General features: G+C 39.7%; 1 protein-coding gene across 1 annotated transcript in view; it reads left to right on the top strand.

Annotated features, from left to right (window-relative positions):
• The window catches only part of SPIDR (scaffold protein involved in DNA repair), a 206,165-nt gene that overhangs the window by 6,000 nt on the left and 177,233 nt on the right, over positions 1 to 22,932 (top strand). Inside the window, exons 2-5 of the mRNA XM_074146132.1 lie at positions 1,902 to 2,057; positions 3,674 to 3,752; positions 5,267 to 5,452; positions 8,185 to 8,342. Coding sequence (XP_074002233.1) covers positions 1,902 to 2,057; positions 3,674 to 3,752; positions 5,267 to 5,452; positions 8,185 to 8,342 — 579 coding nt within the window. The remainder of the gene's footprint in view (positions 1 to 1,901; positions 2,058 to 3,673; positions 3,753 to 5,266; positions 5,453 to 8,184; positions 8,343 to 22,932) is intronic.

The raw sequence follows: 22,932 nt of genomic DNA, 5'->3' as shown, positions 1-22,932 counted from the left end.
TGGAGTGTCCCATTTAAGAAATAAGCCTAGATGAACTACATTTTACACTGTAAATTTTTTGTCTGCAAAATCATCTTGAAACTATGAAAACATTTGTATAAGCAAGCAAGACTTCCAGCACTGGCTAAGCTTTAAAAACAAAACCAAAAAAACCAAAATCAACAAAGCAAACTAGAGCCATGGCATGGTTTTGAGCCTTGGTGCACTGCTGGCTGTTCTGTTCATTCTGAGCCTGGCAGAAGTCATCCACTCAGGGGGACATAGAGGTGAATCGAACATCTCCAATTGGAGTAAGTGAGGCATTTCTGTGACGTTTTGCCACAGAACCAAAAAATGGGTCCTGACACATTTCAGTTAGTATTTTTCCCATCCATGCTTTCCTCTGTGCGGAGGCAGGAGTACTTACCAAGAGAATGGCACGATGTAGAGGTTCGTGTCTAAGCTCTCTGGAGATGGAAGCTTGGGCCAGCATCTTTACTGGGAGGAAAGCAAAATTTCAGTTCTCTGTGTAATAATGTTAACCCTTCTTGTTTAAACCACCATAGCCTCCTTACTTGACATCATGTCCTTATTAAAGTGCTTTTTATTCCTTTTTTAATACCACATCAGATTCAAGGTTGTACTACTTCTTATTTGTATATCAGTGGGAGCAGTTGTGGGGACATTTTGACATTGATAATGACCTCCTGTAGTAGCTGCTTTGTTGTGTAAATACCCCCAGCGATTTTAGAAGAGGCTCTTAGCAAGGTCAGCTGCTGTCAGAGGAAACTGCCCATTTGTTTTACTCTGTCTTCTCACCATGTGACAATAGGACTGAGGGGCCAAGCAAGATGCTGCTTGCTGAATGCTTTTGGAAAGTACTTGTTCTGTTCTTGTGAGCACTCAAAAGATCTAGAGGAGACAAATACACATTATCAGTTACAAAATGGACAAAAGCTGCCAAAGACTTTTTTTTTTTTGGCATATGTTTCTTAGTTCAATGTGTATGTTACAGTCCTGATTGACCAGCCTGGCTGAAAATGTATGTGCTGATTAACGTAACCTTGGAGTAATTCTTCAATATAGGTAGGAACTGTAGTTGCTTGAGAGAAAGTATATAAAAAGAAGAAAGACATGTTCAGGCAGATAATATAGTCAACATTTTCTAAGATAAGTTTCAGTAGTTGAGTGGGCTAAGATGTTTATCATGCTGAAGATCAATTTATATGTATAAACTGGTGTAGAATCTTAAAGATAACTTTGGATGTGATAACAGGCAACACTCTCAGCTTCAGCTATTCTCAGACGTTAAAATCTATTGCTTGAAATTGGCACTGGATGCTAATCAGCATCCTGTTTCGTGACTTATCTAATAGTCTAAATGACTTCCAGCATTCCATGTAAGGGAATGTAACACTTTGTCTACCATTTTTTTCGGAAATGGTTGTGAAAACAAATGTAATTCTTAAAGATGAAAGTCTGGTTTGTTTGTTTGGTTTTTAATGGAGAGCTGCATAGTGATTGCCTAGTTTGTCCTCCTCCATAACATAGAAATCAGTCAGATTAAATACGAGTTTGAAGGAATTATTTAGTTAAAATATATTTTACTGAGCTGTTTCTGTTTAGGATAATATTTTCAGCTTCACTGAGCAGCTAACAGGTACTACATATGTAACTTGGGTCAGCAGAAAGAAGTGTACTTTTCAAAAATTAGATTAACCCATGACATTGGGGTTGTTGTCATTAAATGGTGTTGCATAGAAAATTATTGCAAGTGTTCAAGTCTTTTTTTCCCCAGCTCATTAAAAATTGGAATTTATATTTATAAGTATTCAGAAAAAGGAGGAGTCTAGATTAAATAAAGTTAACTTGAAAAGATTTATGTGTACCCGGTGTTTTTAATGGGTTTGTTTTCTTTGTAGCGGAAGCGATTTTGGAATGCAGAATACACGCCCTTCCCAGATGAGACACCCCTACACCAGAAAAAATCAAATGTCAGGACATCAGTGGCTGCTACTTCAATTTCCAATGCGTGGCTTAGATGTGGGGATGGTTTTCAGAGCACTTCAGCGCTGGAGGTAAAATGCTGGCGCACTTAATGGTGTAAGAAAGAGATGCAAACTGACAGTTAAATCAATTTCCATGCTTGACTGAATTATAAGATGTTGGCCTTTTTGTGTTGTTTCTCAATTAACAGCATATTGTTTTAACTGTCAAAGTAGACAAAAATGGAAAGTGCGGTTATGTAAGGGCATTGGCTTAACTTGTCAGTTTAATTTTCTGAGCATATGTTAATATGTTATATTCTAGATAGCACTTACCACTAGGAAAATTTCAGTAATCACAGAATCACACAATGGTAGGGGTCGGAAGGGACCTCTGGAGACTATCTAGTCCAACCACCCCTGCCAAAGCGGGTCACCTAGAGCAGGTTGCATCTAGGCAGGTTTTGAATTGTCTCCAGAGAAGGAAACTCCACAACCTCTCTGGGCAGCCTGTTCCACTGTTCCTTCACCCTCAAAGTAAAGTTTTTCCTTATCTTCAGACAGAATTCCCTGTGTTCCAGTTTGTGTCCATTGCCCTTGTCCTGTTGCTGGGCACCACTGAGAAGAATCTGGCCACATCCTCTTGACGCCCGCCCTCTACATATTTGTAAGCCTTGATGAGATCACCTCTCAGTCTTCTCCAGGCTAAACAGACACAGGTGTTTCAGCCTTTCCTCATAAGAGAGTTGCTCCATTCCTTTGGTCATCTTTGTAGCCCTCTGCTGGACTCTCTGCAGTAGTTCCTTGTCCTTCTTGAACTGAGGAGCGCAGAAGTGGACACAGTGCTCCAGAAGTGGTCTCACCAGGGCAGAGTAGAGGGGGAGGATGACCTCCCTCGACCTGCTGGCCATGCTCTTTTTAATGCACCCCTTCTTGGCCAGTGAATACACTGAAGGATACAATAGTAATTTGACATTTGGGACGGAGCACTGCATTTCTTAAAAAACATGGAACAAAAAGACACTAGTTTGCATTTGAAGATTTTTTGCTAGATCTGAGGAGTATGTTTGCAATAACAAATTCACTGGAGAAAATCCTGCTTTTTGATGACCCTGCAAATGTGAATCTTGGTGCATATGCTCTTTTGGATGATATATCAAGTTATGCTTAATTTATTTTTTGTGTGTTGGTCTTGTTGGTCATGAACAGAGATGTTTCACCAGCTCTGAGTGAAAAGTGCTTTGTGCTGAAAACCAAGTTGCTTTTCTGGTACTGAGCAATCACAGCATTGCAGAGCTTGTGGGATTTAGTAAAATCAGAGACAGGGCCACTGGATTGCTTCTGTTTGTAACCTTTGAGTAGGGTGCATGCTTTATCAAGTGTACTCTTTTTGCCCACTTTTGACATTTTACTGCTGAAAATACTGGCTCTTGTTCTTCCCAAGGTCAGATGTGATTCCTGGCATAGTCACAGTAAGTTTATATTTCCCAAACCAATGAAAATTCAGCTTTTATGTTACTGTTCTCGTGCTTTGTTACCTCACTGGTTATATCACAGTCTAGTAGAAGATAGAAAAACTAATTTGAAATTGTGCCACTAAGTCGTGATGGGTGAGTAACAACAGTTAATAATGATTTATATTATTACATGTTAAAATTGTCTTTAATGCCTTGGTGATTAAATATCTTTCTCTGTCTCTTTTAATATAGTCTTTGCGATCTACTGATAGGAAATTCAGGATTAAGAAGCATCTTGGACCACTGTTAACATCTGCTGAAAGTGCAGCAGGTATGTTGTAACTATTTCATGTTAGCCTTGTCAGAAGATTGTCACTTTGTTTTGCCCTTTTTCAAGGTAGAAGTTGGCTCAAAATGCTCATTGTTTTCTACTTCTGTTACTGCAATCCGAAGATAATTTTAATGAGAGACACGGTTGTGATGCTATTGTGATTGGGCTCCTTTTTTCACCTAGAGTGCTAGCAATACATTCTGCAAAGCTGCAGGCACTTCAGCTATTGCTCTTGAACAGGTGAAAGAAACATCACTAATGCTATATACAGTGCCTGCTCTAACAGGGACAGGATATTTGAATTCTTCATGTTTTTAAGAGGAGGGAATGAAAAACAGCACTTGGCTGTCTAGATACGGGGTGAAATAATTCTCTCTTCTGCTACAGACAGACAAGCAGGCAAGAGAGAAAACGTATTTTGTAAAGTATGAGCAATAGACAGAAAACCAGAATTTTGTAAACCTTCTGCTTTCACAGTCTTCTGTGTGCCCCTGAGACTGTTTAATATTGTGATTAACAAAGAGCTCTAGGCATAATAAAGAGGAGGAGGAGGACTTATTGACTCCCTCCTGTTCTTTCCCTTTTGGAGTCCGGAGGAAAGGAAGGAAAGAGGGGACAATGACATCTTCAGTCTTTGTATTTCTACTTGGGCCAGCAGCTGTGCTGCCTCTCTTGGAGTTAAGTGACCGACCTACTGGGCACCCTTTTTCTACCTTTTGGGGTTCAAAATCATGCTTTTTCAGATTTCTGCAAAGAACCTCTCTCTGGTACAGGAGGAGATATGATTGTGTTTCTCTCTTCTGGGCCCTCCTGCGTAGTTCCAAATCCCCAGTAACTGTCTTAACTTCCCATTTACCTAAAAACCTTTAGTAGTTGTAGGATTCCTATGATTGCTAATTCTGCATGCTCCGCTGCTAAGCATTAATCCTTTTCTCCTTGCTTTTGTTGTTAAAAATGATGGAGAAAGGTATTTTGAATTTAAAAGTCTTCACTTCAAAAATACAACAGCTAGTCTTCATTACTCCAGAAGAGTTTAAAATTTCTTTCTCTTGGGACAAAACTGGGAAGTCATCTCTACTGATGGCATGCTTTTATTCAGTTGTTAGTCACTGTATAAAGTCAGAGAAATCCCAAACCCAGAATTCTAAGGGCAGTCTTTATTTAAACCACTTACTATTTTGAAAGGGCACACGTGGGAGCATTAGTACTGTGTGTAGAGGACTATATGTCAGACAGTCATTGCTTGTGGTCACTCTGCTGAAGGACTGATTGATAGCCTCATTGTATAAAATGGAAGTGTTAGCATTTATTGTGGAGAACCAAAATGAAAATAATGCATGTACATGTAAGAAATACGTGTGAGTTAGTGCTCCAGTATTGATCTCTGATGCATGGTGACAGAACTGATATTTTTTTTCCAGTTCAAAAATAATATACTTTAATTTTAAAGAATTTTAAATTTAACAATATCACATTTGTGTAACAATCTAGCACTTTAAAATTATTTTTAATAGGATCTGCTGCTGCTGAAAGCTCTAAGGACGCTGAGGACATAATATGGACCTCTAGTGGCAGTGATTTTTCAGATCATGAAAATAAAACATTGGTTCCAAGGTTACACAACAAAAAAAGTCACGCTTCCAAAACAGAGGAATCACCTAGCAGAACTGACTTTTTGTTAGAGGACAGCAGTAGTGAAGGTAAGTTCAAACGCAAGCGGATTTGTCAAGAAAACTTCTGTCAACTTCAAGTGCTGTAATGAAAATTCTTTGAGGTCGTTCTGACAAAATGACATGATCTCGTCCTTTTTCAGTGAAATCAGTTTGCTTTTTCTCATCAATTTCATCTGAGTGTGGAATAACTCTTAGTATAAGTTATGTACAAATATGTTAAACCTTGCAGTAAAGTAACATAGTTGGGCAGGTCATACATTGAGAAAAGCATGTCAGTTCATTTCAATGTGTTATAGGTTGTACCATTTCCTTCTCTGTGGTTGTGAAAAGCTTTCTCTGCCTGCCCTGTTCTACTGGTGATACTGCTGTCTGCATCTACTGACTAGAAGTGGCAGACTTCGCAGCTGCAGACAGCATCATGTTCTGTGGTGTGGGTTTTCATGTCAGCACACAGTATTCCTTGTTTGCCCTGTCAGCTGTATTGTGCAAACAACCATGAGTTCTGTTCTTAGAACTTGCTTTCTAATTCACGGAGCAGGGCATGACAGAGGGGAGAGAAATTGATCAAAAAGTGAGGCTGAAGACAGAAAAATCTTTACTTGTGTGTTCCACTGCATAAGCGTTAATTAGGATAATGTTTAATTTGCATTAGAACTTGTTAGGAAGTATTTTCAATGTGACTTCTACCAGAACAATAAATCAGGTTAGCTACATAATACTTCAGCTGGATCTGAGGTATTACAGCTAGATTTCACATCCTGGATGTCTGGCAAGGTGTTCAAACACCACTGAGAGTTGATTCTTTCATCCATATTCTTATCATTGATTTAGCACTGTCATTGACATACCTGATGGTCACTTTTTGTAAATTCTTAGTGATTTTTCTTTGCTTGTTTTTGAGATGGAAGAACTGTCCTTTTTCTAGACTGCAATCTGATACTCACCAGGAATCTTTCTAACCTGACATTAATATCATTCTATTGCACTTGTCTCCTGCAAGTATATCCTGCAGGTTTTAGTCTTTAATTTGCTTTTTTTAAGAGACAATACACAGACTTATTTTTACTCTTGTAAGCTAGCAGAATTGGGTTTCTCTGTGTAAATGAAGGAACCCTGATGCATTATGTATCTACTGAGGAAATCAAATCATTTCCTGTTTTTTCTTCTAAACCCAAAAATATATTGAAAGCAGTGGGGAATAAAAGAACTGTAATTTCTGTGTTTTTTCAAGTAACCATCATATACATATAGTACAGTATTGTACTATAGTTAGAGTATATGTGTATAGTATATAGTGTACTATACTATATTTATAGTATGTGTGTGCATATATAGGTACAGCTGTAAGGATGGGGATAATAGCTGAGAAAGTAATTTTTAATTGACACACCCTTTCACGTGAAGTTCACTGTCAGAGACAGTGTTAGTACTAGAGCGTGACAAGATAAAGCTGATTCTCATATTTTATTAAAGAATTTATACCGCTGTCACAAGTCGCATGCAGGTTGCCACGCAGCTACAAGAGAGACCTCTCAGTGCTAGCTGGTCACCGATGTCTGCGTTTAAAATTTCTGATGAAATTTCTAGTTAGAAACAGAAATGCATTCACGCGTGTGAAAAGGCAGGCAGCAGCAGAGCTGTGTGCTTATTTGTCTGGGTGACTTCAGAGTTTGGAAGTTCCATGAATAAACTAGTGGTTTAGGCTGTAGTAGCAGTGCCAAGTCCAGAAGGTTCCATGGATCTGTACAGATGCCTGGAGTGTTCTGCAGGTGCCTCCTTTCTCTGCTGCTTCTCTTCTGTACGTGACTCTTTCAGTGTTAGAGATGTGACATTTACAAAAGCAGAAAGGCAAAACCAAAAAAACTTTCATCCCTCCTCCTCTGAACGTGCTCATTTATACAAAATACAATGGGATTCTTCATCTCGGTACCTTCTGGCACTTGGATCTGAAGGGTGATGGAGCTGCAGCTCAGGCCTCCATTGCCTTCAGGAGATCCTCGGAGGTATGAGTGGACTTTTGGAGTTGCATTAAAGCACCATTTGGTTATGAGGATGATGGAAGGAGTGTTCTGTATCTCTGTCTTTGTTTATTGCCATTTTGTTCTGTTTTTTTTTTAAAAAACTGTCTTTTCTTATGCCTGTTTCTATTGATTTATCCTAAACAATATCTGTCTGATGTGCTTAGAGGTTTGATTTGCAGACCTGTGTATTTAGCCCTGGTGTTTTAGGAGGTCACCATTTCAACCAGCTTTTTTATTTCTCTGTGGGGGTTACCACTTATAGCAGATGTTAATTCACACCAATTTTTCAGCTGTTCTAAGTCACTGAGATATTTGCTTAGAGCAGTTAATTCTGAACAAGTGCCCTTGGAAAATCCAATGCAACTGGGCAAAAAAAGCCCCAAACCTAACTAAAACCTAGGAAAACTAATAATCACTAAACTAAAAAAAACCCTACCTACCTAAGCAGTTAAATATACTGTCTCCTTATGGACAGTACTTCGAAATCTTTTTTTTTTTAATACAAATTTTATATATTTCTTCACAGAAACTTCTATTGTCTGCTAGTAGAATTTAGCTTTTGTGAGAGACAGGATCACAACATAGTTAAACGTAAAGATCAGTTGAACATACATAAAAAATAACTTTGCACTTTTTCCCAAGCAAGGGATAATTGTAGTATTACTCTGTTTGACTTCATGCTTATGAATAATATAGGGTGATTAAGGAAAATTATTTTTACAAATGTTTTTGTTTTAGATGAATCGGAGTTCATTGACTGGGAGAAGGATAGCGATTCTACTGATAGGTGTGATGGATCAGAAAAAGATGACAGCTTACTGGAGATATCGGACTCAGACTCCTGCAGAAGTCTTAATTCTCTGCCTGTCAAAGAGAAGACTGATGAGCTTTGTACAGTAAGAAACTGTTTCAAGTTTTAAAAAAAAGTAAAAAGCTTCTGTTGTAATTATAGAGTGTATTTATGTTAGATTGCTTGTAATTTGGAGGAACGTGAGGTTTTGGCTTACCTCATCTCTCCAGAAGGAATTCTGTACACAAGAGTTTCAAGGCATTTTCTCTGACTGCCAAGCCTCAGAACCAAGCAGTGCCCCACACATAGAGCTTGGTAAAGTGGTCACAGGTTCTCGAGGTGGCTGAGGCAGGAAGGCACCTCTGGAGATCACCAGGTGGAGCTGATTGGTCAGGGTTGGATGTGTCCAGTTGGGATTTGAGTATCTCCAAGGAAGGAGACTCCACAACCCCTCTGGGCAACCTATGCCAGCACTCGGTTGTCCTCCCAGTACGGAAGTTTGTTCTTGCATTTAAATGGAATTTCTTGTATTTCAATGTCTGTGCAAAAAGGTGAGGAAGCGGGTAGGTTTCTCACCAGAGATGTGATGATCTGGATTCTCTCCAGCCTCTGGCTGCCTGTTGCAAGTTGACGTCCAAGTTTCCTGTAGTGTGGTGGGCGAGACAGTTATCTATTTCTTTTCAGTACTTGGAGAGCTTGACTATACGAAATCCAGGTTTCGTGACTAGGGCATGTTCTGAGAGTGATGATAAGGGACTAATTAGACGACTCCCTACATCACTGAAAAGTGAAGAGTATTGAAGGGCTCAGGAAAGGGGCAGCAGTAAATATTGGATCATACCAGCTAAAATTTGGTAGTAGGATTTGTTTTCCTCGGGTGGCGCTGGGTTGCCGCGGCCGAGCGCTGCCGGGGGTGTCCCGGCAGAGGGCGCCGCAGGCTCAGGCTGCACGGCGGCGGGAGCGACCACGGCCCCGCCTGGCGGAGGGCGCCGTGGCCGGCCCTGGCACGCAGGGTGGAGCTGTGCCACCGCCTGCGGACGACGGAGGGAAACGGGCATGGCTTCGGCCGGCAGGAGGGATGGGGACGGGGAAGGCCGCTACTGAAGCGGATTAAAGGCTTACTCATTGAAATTTATGTATCGATTCTTCATTAAAATCACTGTGAGAGAGTATGGACGGAGTATAATACTGAATTCTGCTCACAGAGGAAGAGAAGTCTCCAGTTTCCCAGTTCCCGGTGAATCAGTCCCATACCAGGGTCCTGCTGCCTTTCTGAGGATGCTGTCTTAACTCTGGCCGGAGGGTGAAAAAAGCAGGTCTGGATGTAGCACGTGGTAGCATGCCGGCTGCTGCAACTTTCGACTCGCTCACATGGGTGTCTATAGCATTATAGCATCTGTACCGCAGAGTTCACCAAGGTTTCATCAAATATTTTTCAGATTCTTGAAGAATTCATTTAAAATAGCTCAAGTCCTGGGCAGCAACGTCAGAAGAGACTGCACAGTCTGTGTAAACCTGGAAAAACAGGATGGGATTTATGCAAGCAGTGAAAGTTGTTCTGCTTTTATTATACCAACATGACTTACCCCAATGTAGATGCAGATTTGGGTAGATATTATGAAACATGTTCATATTAGTAAATGGTGCTCATGAGAGGGCTTTTTCAGATACAACCATACTGTAATAAAAAGTTTTTAACCCTAAGCAGAATAGCTATGCTACCACAAAAGATGTGGATGCACCGGGAATATGAGGAATCTGTAGAATTCCCCATTCTCCCTTTCCAGTTGGAGTGCCATGCGGTGGTAATTTTCATGAGTGGTCAGCCTCACCAGTAAACTTTCTTCTGGGAATTTGGTGTATGCAGCAGGGTAAATCCCCAGTGATCACTGCGGCTGTTGCAGTCTTTGTTTTGCTTTACTTGGGATATGCTTTTTTCCTAGAAAAAATTGCAGGCGAGCTGTTTGAGAGGTTTCCAAAGGAGAATAGAAAAGCAGTGTTCACTATAGGAGGTCATTTGCTGTACGAGTGTTCTTTAAAAAAGCCTGTTAATTTTGTGGCCTAGTTCACGGTGGGGGAAGGAAAAGAAGCCAAATGTTGATATATCATCATTTTTGTGGTATTTACTAAATCTCTGGAACCTAATGGAGTGTGTGGATAATCAAAAGACCATGAAATTTATTTTACCCCACTTCAAAATATGCCAAATACCAAGACGTTCTGGAGGTTTAGGATTGCTGCCAAAATATCTTTATGGTAGTATTTACCCATGGTAGGAGTGTGCTAAGTTTCTAATGGGAGATCTCAAAAGTTGAATGACTGTACAGCTTTTTTCCCCCCTTACACCAATAGATCTAATTTGAAAATTATTTCTATTCCGTGATAACTAACTACGTAGAAAGACTTCATGTATTGTTTTGGTATGAAGATAAAACTTGCTTATCTGTAGGGTGTAAAGCTACAGTCCTTCCTATAGTTTCAGTTTATGTTCCAAGTCCCTGTGCTGTGTCTTTCCTGTCAGCTAGCCACCTCTGACGTGTAAAGCTGCTTGATAGAGGATAACGAGGAGGGCAAGTTGAAGCTGGTCTTGTGGTAAGCAGCTGTTAGCTAATTTTTGGTTTCGGTTCAATTCACAATTTTTGAAGAAAACATGTGCAAGATATGACATGGTCATGCTTTCCTTTGTATATTTTCAGGGGATGGGAGAATTACTTTTTAATTGTTAACTTTCCTTTGACCTATAACTAGTTGAATTTTTGCTTAAGGACAATGATCTGGCAAGGCCTGATCCCAGATGGTTTTATTTTGAGAGTTCATCTGCTCTCAGTTGCCTGTGGTGGATGACTAGTTGACCTTTTTCTTGGAGACTATGGTGCTAAAATAAAGATTAACCATTAATGTTAATTTTTCAGCATACGTGTTTTTCAGACTGCACCGTGTAATCACCTCAAAATTGATCTAACATTTTTATGCAATTGGTAATATGCAAAGTAATAACTACTTTCTGCTTGACTTGTACAGAGACCTTTCTCATGAGCTGAAGTTCCATATTTTTTAAGAATTTTTCACCTCTGAATTATTTTCAACTTAGAAATATTTTAATGCTAGGTATTAAATGAAATTTAGGGCTCTTGTACATGAATTCATGTCTCCTGCCATGATACCTCTTAAGCTGGGAACTCTCTCTGGCCCTGGGCATGGAGTGGCTCATCTTCTGTACTCAGATCCTGCCTTAAAACACTTTCTGTAACTTAATTCCTCAAAGTAGGCCAGTGTTTTTATGTAGTGTATAATTTTGGTATCTTATGGAGTGTGATCTTTTCTTTTTGTCCATGTGTTAAATCTATTTATCAGTTTCTGATGGGTAGCTGGGTTTGCTTGCTTTATGTGTAAGGCAAGTGAGACTTAGCCCAGAATGGTGTGAGGAGAATTTTTTGCCCTTTATGTTGCTAATGTGTAGGAATTAGTCATCTGTACTTGTCACGCAGCATTAATAAAGCTTAACTGATTGTAGCAGACCCTCTTTATTGCAGAGCACACTAATAATCTTATCTGCTGATCTTAATTTATAATTTGGCTGAAAATGCATCAAAAAGTTGCATGGTTAAGAGCTTGTTTCCTTTAAATACATATAGAATGGTAATACCCCCAAAGTATCTTGCTATTTGATGATATACAACTGAAAAAGAGAATTGCTGTATTTTATATGTTTCAAAATTCTGTTAAAGATCACCACCGTGTTCTCAGCTCTCTACTGTGCTACAGCCTGTGTGTGCTGACAGTGGGTGACCTGACATGATGTTGTTGAGTCTTGTGCAAAAATCATTGTAATGTTGTGCCAAAGGTTAATTTTTGTGTTTTCTCACATGTTATTTGAGAAGTCCTTCCTGCATGTGGATGTATGTAGGTGTATGTCTTTTATCTGAGGCCTTCTCATCTGTCAAAATAAGGTTTACTCAGTTGCTTAGTTAATTTATTTATTGCCATCTTAACTTCGCTTTTAAAAAACCACGAACTTTGTCCTTTTGTGGCAGTACATTTAGGGGGATTCAGCATACCTAATGAAATTCTGAACTGATCACTTAAAAGGTGAGTAGGCCAAGATTTTGCTGTTATTTCTGGGCCTTCTTTTATGTCCTTGCTCTCTTGATCCATTGCAATGGTAATTATAACTATCATTGGCTTGGTAATTAGAATTGATTCTAGAACTATTGTTGTGCAACAATTTAAAATAGGGTATCTCAAGGTAGGGAATCATTATTATGGCAAATGGAATTTGTGCCATCCTGTCAGACTGATGACTTAACACTGATAAAGGATGATGGTATGACCATGTTATTACAAGCAATTATTTTTGTCAGTCTGCTACCAAAGGAAGCTTATTAGAATACATACAAATATACCCACAAGCTTACTATTATTTCTAAATGTGTACTTCATGGAATAATTTAGGTTGGAGGGGACTTCAAAATGTCTACAGTTCAACCTGCACAAAGCAGGCTCAGGTGCAAGGTCAGACAAGGTTGCTTAGGGCTTTATCCAGTTGGATGTTGGAAAGCTTTAAGGATGGAGACAGCATTACCAGTCTGAGCCACCTTCCCTGCCTCTTTCTTCCCTGTCTTCCCAAAATCGGAACCTTAATTTTCTGGGTAGAACTGGTCTCTTCTAGCAGGTCTCATAAGGTGGGCTTTTTAGGCAAAAGACTACAAGTCAAGAGCGGTACAGAAACAGATGCCTTTTGCATTCATATCAGCAAGGTGTAATGATTTGTATCTGAACTACTAGACAAAACTGACCTTGTGTACCAGCTGCTTTTTGCTACATCCCATCTACAGGGATGTCTCTGCATCTTCTGATCCAGAAATGAAGCCTTGAAGGTTTTTTCCCTTAGTCACAGACAGTAGCTCCCCTCTCAACTGTTTCCGTGATTTGCTCAGATTATCAGACAAGGAAACAGCATGTTTCTGGGTGAGCTCTGGCCCTCTGTAACTATAACTAGCCTCTCTTAAGTCTCCAGTTAAACAATGACCCCATTAATTTTAAATCAGGATTGAAGATATTAGTCCAGCTAATACCTAACTGGCTTAGATGTTCCTTGCTTTGATGGTGTAAAGTATCTTGGGAAGATTTTTCTTGGTAATACTGAGACACAGGAGTTCAAATCTCAGTGTAGCTGAATTGACTCATTATGCTTCTCAAGAGCGATGCAGTCAGTCGTATGAGTGTCTTGACATTCAGTGTCTTTTCTGTCGTGTAAAAATGTTGAAAGTCCATGATACCCATTTTGAAGGAAGTTTCTTTGATTACAGTTATCATACATACGTGTGCTTGCAAGTATGTGTGTATGCTCTTGTATGTGACCCAGGGTGTCACTGAGGTAGCTGTACTTTGTGCCTAGTTTATGAAATTCCCTAGACGTATTAACTGAGTATAACAGAGACTCCTGTGTACCACATCCTGGATGTACAAAATCTGATGGATCGCAGGAGCTATCACAGTGACATAAACAGACTTTAGACCTTGCTGCTTTGTGCTGTCATTCCCAGACTGTATTTTTATGTTGTTTGAAGCACCGGGCTGTTTGTGTGTGCTAATCCAGCCCCTCTGCTTTGTTTAACTTAAGGCTTCAGCTGAGCCCCATATTCTTTCTTGCACAGCTCTGGAAAGCAACAACTTTAAGTGCAGCTGACAGCATTGCTATCTTGGCATCCAAGTATCAAATGCCCCCTTCTTTACTGCCTTCCCCCCCTCCTCCCCACATTTGCCTGGTGTTTGAAACAAGATTCAAGTGGCCTGTGTTAGTTTTCCCGTGGCTGCATGCTGCAGGAGGCATCTGCATTTCCTCAGGTCTGGCACCTCTTGGCAGCATGGCTCTCTTCACAGCACTGCAGAGGATCTTCAGGAGTATTAAGGAGAAGCAAAGTGGTATTCGTTTGCACTGTCAGGGCCCTGACCTCCACCTCAAGAGGTGAAGGAAAGAAAGAGGGTCTCATCTGTCTCCTGTTGGTGGCTTGCCTGGTGCTACACCAGAAGAGGCTACAGGAAGGAGCAGAGCATCCACCACTGGGAGTGCAGTACTCTCCTCTGAAAGGAAAGAAAGGATAAAGCCAGAGGAGCTAACAACATTAATAGGAAGTTGAAGGCTTTTGTCTTACTTGTTTCCCCACCTCTGATGAAGCTCTCTATTGTTTGCCATTGTGGATAATTTGCTAATAGTTTTGCGCTCTGCAAAGAGCCATGAGCACAGTGAGAAAGCTACTGGGTTTTGATTCATCTGACTTTGTCTTCCAAGCTGTCTCAGGACTCCTTAGGCCAAATTGGAGGAGAGATTGACTGTAAATTTGTTTGAAACCCTGTTTGAAGGAAATAGTGGAAGAGAAGCTTCAGGGGAATGCATAGGACCAGTCTTAATAATCTCTTGTTCTGATAAATGTGCTTTCTAAATACTGTGGTTCTGGAAGGAGACGTGGACAGAGTAGATTGGCTAATGGCTTGAATTCTCTAAAAGCCTTTGGTTCAATCTTTCTTGTGGGTTGTCACTTTGTTTTAAAAATAATTTTATGATCTTTTAGTGGCTTGTTCCGTCACCCATCATGCCAGCTCATTGCATCAGGCAAAGGCCCGAATATACCAGGGAAAGTAAAATGCTCTTTTACTACCAGGCATATTTGTTGCATCCAGTGGTGAAAAAAACATTTCTTGTCCTTTTAGGGTACCTGGTGCAGCTGCAGCTTGTATCTTTTCACAAGTGAACCTCCCTGGTCTAGGGGTTTGTGGCAGCAGTACAGGACAGACCGCTTGCTGTCTCGAAAAAAATGCATGTGTAATACTGCTTAGAGAATGGCTATTAAGTGAAAATAAGATATTTAAATGTCCAAGGTCATCCAGTTCCTTGTAGAACAAGTACAGCATGAGGTGTACCAAAATCATCCAACTATCCCTGTATTTAGGCTTCATCTTCTTAGGAGCTTCGTGTCACTTTTCACCAAAAGAGAACTGTTCCTTTGGTGGTAAGGGTTAGTGTATACCGACTCTTTGTAGACTCTACTGAATTGTGGAGGTCTGGAAATAAATTTAGAATACCTTAGAAAACACAGGAAGATCAAAGTTTAGAAACTATTCTATACTAACCTTGGGGTTATTAACCCCGTGCCCCGAGGTTTTTCCAGTGTGTTTTTCCCTCTCTTTAATGGATGAAGCTCTTGTATATCTGTTTTTGTTTTTATCTCGCGTGGAAGAAGGCGTGGGGGTTTTGTTTTGTTTTGTGGTTTTTCTAAAGTCATGCCACTGTATCTTTTGCTTGGAAAGAATGTAGTTTGGGGATATGGTATGGGGAACAGGACATTTGTTCCTGGCTCCCATCGTATTGTGGAAGTGTGTTGGATAAATAAGAGAGGAGTAATTGGGGGCAGAACAAATGGAATAAAACTGAGAATGTTTATAGTAAAACTTAAGAAATTTGGAGGTGGGAACTTTTGTTTGGCGGGTATTGGCTTTCTTGGGGACAATGAGATGGGACTGGGGTGGGGTGAGGTCCTAATGTCTCTCATATCCAGTTTGGCAGGGTCTGTGTCATGTTCTGTTGCTCTTGCTTTGTGATAAACAGTTTCTGTACAAACATCTGAATCATCTGTAGATGACAATTCAGATTTACAGTTCTTTTGTTATCAGGACATTTACATTCCAGACTAATAACTCTGGTGACTGATTAACCCTTTCTGTGGAGATGGTCTGTAGTGATGGGCTACTCCATAACTGTAACATACTCCATAACTGTAAGAGGATTTTGCCTGCTCTGCAGGAATCTGTTAGCACATTCTTATGTATATGCCAGCTGCATACAACCCTGCTCCCATGCTTTTTTTTTTCCCCTTTCACTTATTCCTATTTGCCTTCAGACCAGGGCAGCAGCCTTGACTACTTGATGGTTTTGTCTTTGTCTGTCCTTGGTCTCTCATTTAAATAAATTGAGAGCTTATAAATTGTTAGTTCATATAATATCTCTCCCACTACTTACAGCTTCATCCCAGCTTTATTGTTCCTGCTTCCTGGACACATGAAGAAGCTGTTTCACCTGGCTGTTGAATCACTGCTCAGGCCCAGCACAGTGGCATACTTTTTGAATTGGTCCCAGTCATTGTACGCCCCCTCTGTCTCCTCTTCCCAGCATGATCACTATTTCATTCACTTGTCCCCATTCACCCTCACCTGATCATTGCTTGGTCTCAGTTCACTGGTTCTCTCTTGCCTAATACAACTATTTAGTTCTGTGCCACCAAATACTCTCATCTGGTTGCAGCTCATCAGAAATGGTGGCTGTGGCAGCTCCTCACATCAGGTGTCTCACCAGCGCAGTGCTGTTGTGGCAGCCTCTAGTGTTCTGCATGCAACTTTTGTTTCCCTATGTGTATTTTTCTCATTGTTACACCAGTGGAGGAAAGCCCTGTTCTCCCTTTGTAGGAATCCTGGTGGGGCTACTGGGAAGTTTGGTGCTTGTGAGAGTAAATGACTTGTGGGTATTTTGCAGACACCTCGACACCTTCCTGTGCATAGGAAAGGGACCATTGAAGCTAAGTGAAAAAAGTGGACTGGAACTGTCTGGTTGTGAAGGCAAACGTGATGGGCAGAGCAGCTTCATCCTGATGTGAAGTGGTCATGGACAAGAAGAGTTGAGGTTTGTGTTGGGGTTTAAATACTCTGAAAAGCTGCTAAAGACACTGCAACTTTAAAAATCCATTAAGTTTGCACATCAACTTGTAGATAGTAGTTTTGGCCCTCGCGTTCACAAAAAAAAAAGGTGCTGTGGAACTAGAAAAGCTTCAGACCAAGTTGGTAAGAGTGATCAGATATATGGGATGTTTTCTGCCTGAGAAAAAAATCTGTAGGATAGAAATCTTCAGCCTCAAAAAGAAATTGCTGTGGAGAGGACATGAAAGAAAGCCATGAATCACAAATAGATAGGAAGAAGTAAACAAAGTGACTAGGTACTGTATAGAGCTAGGAGACGTCAAGTGAAACGAGCAGGTTGATTCAACATTAAAAAGGAGTTTATTCATCCCACCATAAGAGCTGCAGAGCTCCTTGCCGCAGGATGATGTGGCTGCTGAAAGATTACATGGGTTCAGAACTAATTGGACAAACTCATGGAAGAGAAATTGTTCAAGGATTAAATACAAAGATCTTGCCTCTAGTTGAAGCCACAAACTGGAATCAGGGAGACTGTTTTGTGGCAGCACTGCCCCATGTTTGTCCTGTTATAAACTCTTCCTTAAGTGTCTGACATTAATTATTGTTGGAGACAAAAGTAAGGGGCTAGAATGATCCTTGGTAGATTCCCCTACAGCTATTCCTATGTTTGTGTGCTGTGAACTTTTTGGCGTGTGTGAATTTTGTCCTCTTTTTGTCGCCACCCTTGGTGCTTTCTCTGCAGAGCAATTGAGAAGTCACATACAAAAGACGATGTTGCAAATGTATCTCTACTTGGTGCGATGCAGTGAATACCCTTTGTAGCTCTAGTTCTCTACCACCTGCTGCTCTGTGTGGCTTCTGCAGGGTGTTTTTTCATGTAGTCTAGTTTATGCTTACCTCATTGTTTTAATAAAGCTTTCTGAACAGACGTAGGGATGGAGAGGAGCCTTTGAGAGAGCACAGATTTTGTAGAGGTTGATGGCTGTAGCCAGGCTTGCCTAGGAAGGCAAGTGGAGGGAAGCATTTAGCTTCCTTGGAGTGAGCTGGTGACAGGCTTCACAGACTAAGTTTCTTTAACTTGCTTGATTGTGTGACGGAGAAGTGCAAAGGTAAGTTTGGGGGTTTTTGTTTGTTTTTCTTTTTTTAATTGAAATCTTTCATTTTATGACTAATTGGAAAAGCGATATGGTTTTTCTATTTTTAAACATACTTATTTGTTGAAGTGCATTTACGTATCATGAAATTTAAAAAAAATAAATCCAGCTGTATTGCTGAGTTGTGAATCTGGTATGTTCCAGTAATAAAGTGATTTGTCTAGGATATGAAGCACTTTTTGGAATGGGAGAACAATATAATTAGCAGTATAAAAAGAATAAATAGTATAAATCCACAGTATTGAACTTTCTTTCTGGGGTAAGCAGGGCAATTGTAGCTCCCTTTCGGAGCATATGCGTGAATGCATGAGTCCATAATGAAGTGGGCTAAAGTTGGAAATATGTGCATAATGCTAAAGTAATAAATAATGGGTTATTCAAAACTGATGACACAGGTTTATATCAAAGGTTCGTCTATCTTGGGTCTTGAATTATAATAGTATTGGGAGAAAAGTGTAAGACTATGTTAAACATTGCGTAGTGCGAGAAGGAAGATCCCTGTTGCAGTTCAGGTGCTTTCTAAGCCAGAAGTTGCATTTAGATATTAAGTCTGAGAGACATTGTGAGTTTTATCCTTCAGTAGCTAGCTCAGTCCCTTTCTGAGGGACCAATTTAAGTTCCTGGTAAGGAGAGAAGGAGATGTATTGTTCTCTTATATAGTTTGTGGGGAAAGGTTGGATTAGAAAATATCAGGTTATGTAGACTTCTCAAAGGGTTAGAATATTAGTGCAAACTTAGATCAAGGAAATAAAATAGGGCATAATTGCCACTCTCATATGTCTAAAAATCAATGAGCTGGACAGCAGATTATAAGATTGTCATCTTAAACAACAACAAAAAAATCAATGTTTTTACAAGAAACACCTGAAAAAAAGGCAGGAGGGTGATGATTCCCATCTACTTTTTAACCTTTAGATGTACTTGAGTTTCCATGCTGGGTTTTTTTCCCATGCCAACGGTAGATGTAGATTTTACATTAGTTTTGATTTGTGGCTCGCATTACTTAAAATTTAAAGGTTCTGTGAGTGCTTTTCTTTTCTGTAATCTTTTCTTTTTAAAAACTTGGCACTAACCACAGGAGTTGTGGAGGGAAAAAGTAGTTAAGTGGGCATCAGAACAGGGCAGAGAATTCTTTTCTTACATGGCTTTACAGTTTTAGGTAAATGGTTCCTGTACGTATTGATGGCTGCTTAAATCTAATGAGCTCAGAGGAGAAACTAGGTCTGGGAAAATATACCTGTTTAAAAAAAACCAAACCAAACCACCATAATTACCAAAATAGTTTAATGCATCACTTCTGTTGATAATCAAAGAATCGTAGAATGGTTAGAGATAGAAGGGACCTTAAAGATCATCCAGTTCCAACTCCCCTGCCATGGGCAGGGACACCTCCCACTAGAGCAGGCTGCTCAAAGCCCCATCCAGCCTGGCCTTGAACACTTCCAGGGATGGGGCATCCACAACTTCTCTGGTCAGCCTGTTCCAGTGCTTCACCACCCTCACAGTAAAGAATTTCTTCCAAATATCTAATCTAAATCTTCCCTCTTTCAGTTTAAAACCGTTACCCCTTGTCCTATCGCTGTACACCCTGATAAAGTGTCCCTCCCCATCTCTCCTGTAGGCCGCCTTCAGGTACTGGAATAAAGATGCTGAGCTGATTCGTCACTTTCATCTATGAGTCTAAGTGAAAAATGCTGCACATATCGCCTTGGTTCCCATTGTGGATGCTCAGTATTTATAAATTTTTTCTAAGTTAGTTGACATCATAACAGTTTATTGTGTTGGGAGCTAAGTGGAAGAAATAATTGGAGAAATGACGGAAAGGAAAATTAGAACATGATTTTACATAGTATTGGAAGGCAATGTAACTTCTATGCCACCCTTGTGCAGTGCAAGTGACTTTTTGAAGACAAGGAGGACAGTGAGATTTAAGGAAAAAAACCCCAAAGTTGTACTGCGTTACTATAAAGTAGTCTACATATTTTTTGTTGTATGTATAACTTCGCAACTACCCTTAGCATTTGCAGATTGGCATTTCTGCATGTTTAATGAAGCAGTTGCTTGTGGATTATGGCTAAAAAAATTTGGTTGTGAAGAAGCAAAACTTTATAAATTCTCTGCATGTGAATTGCATGTTTTTTTTTAATGCTACTCAGCTGTCACTTAATTGCCATCAAATTATTTGTAAGCATTTTGGAAAGTGGTGGTGGAAGTTTTCTATCTGTCTTGCATGCTCCAGACACTCTGAACAGTCAGAAATAATAATGTAGACAACAATCATTCAGCTTTGACACAGTCATGATCCTTGTCGTCATCACAGAGCTGAAAAAGTTAGACTACTGGTGATACAATGTGTGATGGTTTATTTTCACATTTTTAGCAGGGAGAGATGATTTAAGAGACCACTGAATACTACTTTCTGGTGCTTTGTTACCATGCATATTTTAAATGGAAGAACAGCAAATGGATTTAATTTTTATGAGATTTGCAGCCAGCAGACTGTAAAAATTCTCCATTTGCTTGTTAGCGGCACTATGCTCCAGTTTTAAAAAGGAGAAAGAAGACGAAAACACATAAGCTACATTTTCATGAACTGGAATGAACTGGAATGAATAAATGAATGAAATGTTTTGAAGGAGATCCCCAAGTGTTGGTAGTATTGCAGGGTTTAACTGCAAGAAAAGTATCTTTCAATGTATTTTTTTCTCCAGTACTATGACTTTTTAAATGTGCTTCATTGCTCATGCTCTTTAGCTGGCACAAAGTCATTGAACAGAGGTCGCCACTTCTTGCATTTTTTGGTACAGGTCTTAGCATAACACTCCTTAACTTTTTTTCTGAGGCTTCTTTAGGTGTTGCAGTAATAATAAACCACAATGACTGGATTGGAAACCTATGGCTGGTGACCCACCTGTGGTCCCTTCCAATTGCTTTCTTTGCTGACATTACAAATATTAAGAAGTCGTACAATATTACCAGACTTTTGCAGAGTTTGGTTTAAAAGTGATTGGACAGCTTTTTCTGGGGAAAAATCCATTCAGCTAATAAGTCAAATGATGCTCCCTTGGGAAGTTCTGGAGTTGCAAATCACTGTGGACGAGTGTATCAGGAAGAAGTACTCACTTGCTTTGTCCTTCTTTGCTTTCTGCATCACATATAGGCCACTGTCCCAGACAGGATGCTGAGTTCAACAAGTCTCTGGCCTGACTTATTCTTGCTGTTCTTACTTTGTTTCCTTGATCTCCACAATTTTTTAATTGCTGCTTTATTGTGCGTTTAAGTCCTCGGCTTCCAGAATCTGGTTAACATGTTATCTTATGTGGCATTATGCCAATGTTTATGGGATTAAAGCAAAAGGAAGTTCTGGTCTGCTGTTTACATCTAAAATGCAGAGTGAATCTGATAGGTTACTTCTATTCAGTGAAACTGAAACTTCATACCTTGGTGCCTCAATCTCTCTGGCAGGCGTTAGTCCCAGTATGTTCAATTTCTAATAAGAATAATGCTTTCATTTTTGCTAGATAAAACTAGACTAATTTCATGCGTAAAAATATAAACAAACAATGCTGGAAAAAGTTAGAAAGGAATTCTTTTGGTTTTATGAGCTTAACTATATAGTGTTGTAAAGAGAGGAAATTGTACTGTGGAAAATCAGTATTTGCTAAAACTCTTAAAAACCACGCAGAGGACAAACTAAGGCAAACTAGTGCATAATGAAATGGAAGCATAAAACTAAAGTGAAGAAGGTGATAGTTATAGATGTAAAGTAATTCACAAAAAGTGACAATGAAATTAAGAATGAAGAAACCAATTTGAAATTTTATTTAAATAAGATGTTGCTACAAATATGTTTTAACATCATGAAACTCTGTAGAATCCAGAAGCCCAATGGTTTATATGACATTGTTACTGTGGTTAAAATGTGGTCAATGCTACAAGTGTGTGCATTTGTTTTTAGAAAAATACAGCAATCTGCACTAGCTTTTGAAAAAGAAAACACACACACCCCACAACCCTAAGCTGGAACCGGTCAAAGTAAAAACATACATCTAGAAATATGTTCCCATATGTAGCTGGCAATGAACATCATGTCCTTCACTGCAAACGATAATAACTTGTATATAATAAATTGAAAGATCTTGAGTTTTGTATGCATAGTCAGATAGGCACAATTTGTCTGCCTCTGTCTGCATTTATTGTAAACATAGATAATGTAAATCCTGTTGTGTTGCCCCACAGATAATTAGATATTTTTTCCTTTCACCTATTTTCTGTGCTTTTCATCTGGTAATAAGTAATTTCCAGACCAAAGTGTTATGAGGACTGACAGATCAGGTGTTACAGAAGAGTAATAGAATTAAAATGCTTTGACTTTGAATACCCTAGAAGCTCCAATGCAATGCTAACCTATTTCTGGCATTATCCTGGTTTTACTCACCTACGAACATGATTGTATCTCTCATGTGCTATTGCACTTCCTGCTCCTCTGAAGTCATGGTTTTACGTTGCTTCTGCACATACGACTTGGTCTTGTTATGGATCTGTCCTAGATTCTTTTCTCTGACCCTCTAAATGGATATTATAGCTATGTTTAAAAATGGGGTAGGAGAAAGTAGGCAAATGTGTTAGATGGTCAGGTTCTGCAACATTACTGACAGGTCCAGTAAGTGCTCTTCGCATTATTAGCAAATGACCCAGCTCTCAAATTAGTAAAGTGACATGTTAACGGAGCTACAAGGTATTGCTGTTCTTCTTCAGTATCTGAATATTGTCTACACTTGTTTTTAAGGAGGGTGGCCCATCTGCTATAATCTTCCTTCTTTTAAATTGACAAATGGTGTTGTATTCAAGAAA

Source organism: Numenius arquata, chromosome 4 (assembly GCF_964106895.1).
Source record: "Numenius arquata chromosome 4, bNumArq3.hap1.1, whole genome shotgun sequence".
NCBI lineage: Eukaryota > Metazoa > Chordata > Aves > Charadriiformes > Scolopacidae > Numenius > Numenius arquata.
This window is presented reverse-complemented; position numbering and strand designations above follow the sequence as displayed.